General features: G+C 43.6%; 1 protein-coding gene across 1 annotated transcript; it reads left to right on the top strand.

Moving 5' to 3' along the window:
• Positions 1–140: 140 nt before the first annotated feature.
• Positions 141–5,049, top strand: LOC116401514 (myosin light chain kinase, smooth muscle-like; the record flags this gene model as incomplete). The annotated part of the gene is made up of 11 exons (XM_031879954.1): positions 141–173; positions 270–360; positions 457–660; positions 2,056–2,273; positions 2,628–2,751; positions 2,970–3,122; positions 3,237–3,360; positions 3,548–3,638; positions 3,734–3,862; positions 3,961–4,073; positions 4,467–5,049. Coding segments are annotated over 11 exons (1,409 nt in total), but the record flags the coding sequence as incomplete, so codon positions are not given.
• Between the last annotated feature and the right edge of the window lie 268 nt (positions 5,050–5,317).

Below are 5,317 nucleotides of genomic sequence, written 5' to 3'. Positions count from 1 at the left end.
GACTAAGTCTACTAAACTAAACCAGGACTTAATCTACTAAACTAAACCAGGACTAAGTCTAACCAGGACTAACCAGGACTTAATGAACTGAACTAAACGGACTAACTGAACTAACTGCTGCTGTTTGGTTCGTCTGACAGATGAAGAGGCCGAGGCAGAGGAGGAGGATGAAGGTATGATGACTCAGACTTCCTGTTAACAAGCTAGCATATGCTAACATAACATTACGCCCCACCCCTCCCGGTGACCTCTGACCTCTGTGTTTTCAGACCTGGACAAGGAGCCCGACTACAGAGATGTGTCCATCAGGACCGACGTGAAGGTGAAGGAGCTGTACGACGTGGAGGAGCGGCTGGGAACGTGAGTCTCCGCCCACTCACTCCTCACCCATAATGCACCTGTGATGTAACGTGAAGAGGCCATTTCTAAAGACGTCACCGTGTTTATGTGTGACAGGGGGAAGTTTGGTCAGGTCTTCAAGCTGGTGGAGAAGGCCACGAAGAAGGTGTGGGCGGGAAAGTTCATCAAGGCGTACTCGGCGAAGGAGAAGGACAACGTCCGGCACGAGATCGGCATCATGAACAGCCTGCACCACCCGAAACTGGTGCAGTGCATCGACGCCTTCGAGGGGAAGTCGGACATCGTCATGGTGCTCGAGATGTACGTTGGTTTTATTATTTATTAAATACAGGATAATTATATTTTTCTTAACAATGTTAAAACAGAGAAAACTAAATTTAACAAAAGAAAAAGAAGATAAATAAGAAGCTAACTTATGTTAAATGTATTAATGCCAGCAGCTGGTTAGCTTAGCTTAGCATACAGACGAGTTCCCTCCACAAACTTCTTCTTCCATTTAGGTTATGAAATAAAATAATAAACTTTTATGATTCTACACGTTTTGTTCAAATCTTCTTTTTACTGTAGAATGTTAAACCTGCAGCTGATCTCTGATCAGTTTGAACTGGAAACACAAACCAGATGTTTTTGTTTCAAACGACGTTGGAAAATAACTTTCTGTCCAACTGTGAGCGGAATGACAGCAGCTATTTCCTGTCTGCTAATTTTAGAGCAGTGATGATCAACAGAGTCTTTATCTGATTATAACGCAGAAATATCTCATAATTTAGAAACATTTAGTTATTCTGATAAACACGAAATATCTGCTGACGAGTTAAAAACTGATGGACAAGAAGGAAGTCATCAGACTCTTATTTTGGTAGGGTTTTCCTCCGGAAAGAATCCTTCTGGTTTGAGTTTGTAGTCTGAATTGTATCGACCAATCACGATGCAGCAGACTTTGGTTGAATGAAGGTAAACAGATTGTGTGGAGGTAAAAGAGGGGGAGCTTATTGGCTGATGTTCTAATCTGGGAACCAATCGGCTATCATGAAAAATGACTCAGATTTATGAGCTCTTTTCTTTAGTGATGTTTCGAGAGATGAGACTGCAAGATGCTCTAAGATCGTTGTCCTCAGAGGCTAAACCGTTGTCAGACTGATAGTGTTTTTGTAGTTCTATGAGCTGTAGCAGAACAGATGTGTTTTTGTAGTCCTATGAATCAGATGTTTCTCTGTAGTCCTATGAAGCAGATGTTTCTCTGTAGTTCTTTGAAGCAGATGTTTCTCTGTAGTCCTATGAACAGATGTTTCTCTGTAGTTCTTTGAACTGGATGTATCTCTGTAGTTCTATGAAGCAGATGTTTCTCTGTAGTCCTACGGACCAGATGTTTCTCTGTAGTTCTTTGAATCAGATGTTTCTCTGTAGTCCTACGATCCAGATGTCTAGTTCTTTGAACCAGATGTTTCTCTGTAGTTCTATGAACAGATGTTTCTCTGTGGTTCTATGAACAGATGTTTCTCTGTAGTCCTATGAACAGATGTTTCTCTGTAGTCCTATGAACCAGATGTTTCTCTGTAGTTCTATGAACCAGATGTTTCTCTGTAGTTCTATGAACCAGATGTTTCTCTGTAGTTCTTTGAACCAGATGTTTCTCTGTAGTCCTGTGAACCAGATGTTACTCTGTAGTCCTATGAACCAGATGTTTCTCTGTAGGATCTCCGGTGGCGAGCTGTTTGAGCGAATCATCGATGAGGACTTCGAGCTGACGGAAAGGGAGGTGATTAGATACATGCTGCAGATCATCGATGGCGTCAGTTTCATCCACAAACAGGGAATCGTCCACCTGGACCTGAAACCAGAGAACATCATGTGTGTCAACAAGACCGGCGGGAAAATCAAACTCATCGACTTCGGCCTCGCCAGGCGACTAGGTGACATCACTGAGGAGTTTGACTAAACTTTATTGATCCAGACTGAGACAAATATCCAATGGATTTACATTAAATATACTTCAGTTAATGATGCATCTAAGTAAATATACAAATAATCAAACACTATGCTAACATTATACTATCATTATGCTATTATTATGCTAACAGTATGCTATTATTATGCTAAGACAATGCTAAGACAATGCTAACACAGAGCGGAGCTCTGTTTCAGAAAGCAGGTTTAGAGAAAACGACATTGATAATGTCAACAGTTAGCCTGATATGTCCTAAAATGGCCGCCCCTGATCATTTTTGACTGTTTATCTTTTAATCAAACTCTTTTCTCTTCAACAGAAAACGCAGGAACTCTGAAGGTTTTATTTGGGACTCCAGAGTTTGTGGCTCCAGAAGTGATCAACTATGAAGCCATCAGTTATCCCACCGACATGTGGAGTATAGGAGTCATCTGTTACATACTGTGAGTCTATCTTTAGCTTAGCATCATTTTGTTTTTATGGTCTTTGAGTTTAGCTTATTTTAGCTTAGCTTCACTTAGCTTAGCTTCATTTATTTTGTTTTTATTTTTAGCTAGTAGTAGTATGTAGTTCAGTTAACTTTAGTCTGGCTCAGTTTGTCTCAGTTTGTCTCAGCTCAGTTCAGCTCAGTTTGGCTCAGTTCTGTGTTGTCGTCCCTCAGGCTGAGCGGTTTGTCTCCCTTCATGGGCGACAACGACAACGAGACTTTGTCCAACGTGACCTCGGCCTCCTGGGACTTTGAGGACGACGCCTTCGACGAGATCTCAGACAACGGAAAAGACTTCATCACCAACCTGCTGAAGAAAGACATGAAGTAAGAACACACTCGATAGCATCGATAGAATCGATAGCATCAATAGCCCTCTGTCTGAAGCCTCTGTGTGTGTGTGTGTGTGTGTGTGTGTGTGTGTGTGTGTGTGTGTGTCAGGGCCAGGCTCACCTGTGCTCAGTGCTATGAACACACCTGGCTGAAGCAGGACACCACCACCATGAAGGCCAAGAAGCTCTCCAAGGAGAGGATGAAGAAGTACATCCTGAGGAGGAAATGGCAGGTAAACATGACACAGCATGCTATAACATGACACAGCATTTTATACTGTAATACAAAATAAACAGTTCTAAGTAGAAAAACAACAGAACAAAAGGGAATGTAACAAAGATGTCTGCTCTATTAGATCATTAGGTTATTAACACACCTCAGCAGGACAGGAAGTGACCGTGTTTCTTCTTCTGTGGTAGAAAACCGGTCACGCTGTTCGAGCCATCGGCCGCCTGTCGACCATGGCAATGATGGCCGGAGTCAGCGCCAAGAAAGGGTCGCCGACCGAAGGTCAGCCGGGTCACCAGAACCTTCTTCTTCTGTTGTTAATGTTATTATATCTAGTGTGACACTGTGTGTGTGCGTGTGTGTGTGTGTGTGTGTAGAAGATAACCAGTTCCTGGAGTGTTTGGAGTTCGATCAGAAGACAGAGTGTAAACCTTCGTTCAGTTCTGTGATCAAAGACGTTGAGGTGGTGGAGGGCAGCGCTGCTCGCTTCGACTGCAAGATCGAAGGTAAAAGACCTCATCCTGATCATCAATACTGGTTCTTATTGATCCTGATCATCAATACTGGTTCTTATTGATCCTGATCATCAATACTGGTTCTCCAGGTTTCCCCGATCCAGAGGTGGTTTGGTACAAAGACGAGCAGCCGATCAAAGAGACGCGGCATTTTCAAATCGACTACGACGAGGAAGGAAATTGCAGTCTGGTCATTTCAGAGGTCGACTCCTTTGTTCTTTGTTATTCTGTTGTGAAACCTGCTCTTCACTTCCTCTTCACTTCCAACTCACTTCCTCTTCACTTCCTATTCACTTCCTCTTCACCTCCACCTCACTTCCTCTTCACTTCCTCCTCACTTCCACCTCACTTCCTCTTCACTTCCTTTCACTTCCTATTCACTTCCTATTCACTTCCTCTTTACCTCCATGTCACTTCCACCTTACTTCCTCTTTACTTCTTCCTCACTTCGTCTTCACACCCTCTTCACTTCCTCTTCACCTCCACCTCACTCCTTCTTAACTTAGTCTTTACTTCCTTTTCACCTCCTCTTCACCTCTTCCTCACTTCTTCTTCATCTCACCTCCTCCTCACCTCATCTTCACCTCCTCTCCAGGTGTCAGGTGACGATGACTCCAAGTACACGGTGAAGGCGGTCAACAGTCTCGGTGAGGCGACCTGCACCGCTGAGCTGCTGGTGGAGGTGATGGCTGGAGAGGAAGAAGAAGAGGAGGAGGAGGAATAGAGCATGTGTTGGTCTGGACTCCCACAGAAGGAGGAGGAGGAGGAGGAGGAGCAGCTCCTCTTCATACCTGAGCAGGAAGATAACAGGTTGTGATTGGAGGAGGAGGTGGTGGGCGGGGTTTCGTCATGAGCAGTGATGATGTGTGCTAAGCCCCGCCCACCTGAAGCCTGGAGAATAGAAGCCCCCCCCCTCAGGTTAGCATCCATTCATTGGTGGGTTTCCTCTTCCTCTCACTGTCTATAGACTGAGACGAGCTAACAAACAGTTGTCGTGTTTCCATTCAATTGTTCAGCAAATTTTAAGGAAATGTCGCAAAAAAAAAAAGTGAGTTATGAGCTGAAGAGAATAAACTTGTCTACATGTTTGTAATCTGCCAGTTAAAAGAGTAGAAGAAGAAGAAGAGAACAGGAAGAGCTTCATGTGTTAAAGCTGCATTCTCTCTAGTGTCCACCAGGGGGCGACTCCTCTGGTTGTATAGAAGTCTATGAGAAAATGACTCTACTTCTCTCTTGATTTATTACCTCAGTAAACATTGTAAACATGAGTTTATGGTCTCAATCTCTAGTTTCAAGTCTTCTTCAATACAGCATGATGTTCATTTAGTACATTATGGTCCATTTAGAGTCAAACAGACCATAAAGCAGGGGATGCTTTAGGGCGGGGCTACACAGTGATTGACAGGTCTCTACCAGAGATGTATACGGCGTCTCTACGTCACTCCT

The sequence above is a fragment of the Anarrhichthys ocellatus genome, unplaced genomic scaffold, assembly GCF_004355925.1.
Source record: "Anarrhichthys ocellatus isolate YVR2014 unplaced genomic scaffold, GSC_Weel_1.0 scaffold496, whole genome shotgun sequence".
In the NCBI taxonomy this organism is placed as follows: domain Eukaryota; kingdom Metazoa; phylum Chordata; class Actinopteri; order Perciformes; family Anarhichadidae; genus Anarrhichthys; species Anarrhichthys ocellatus.
This window is presented reverse-complemented; position numbering and strand designations above follow the sequence as displayed.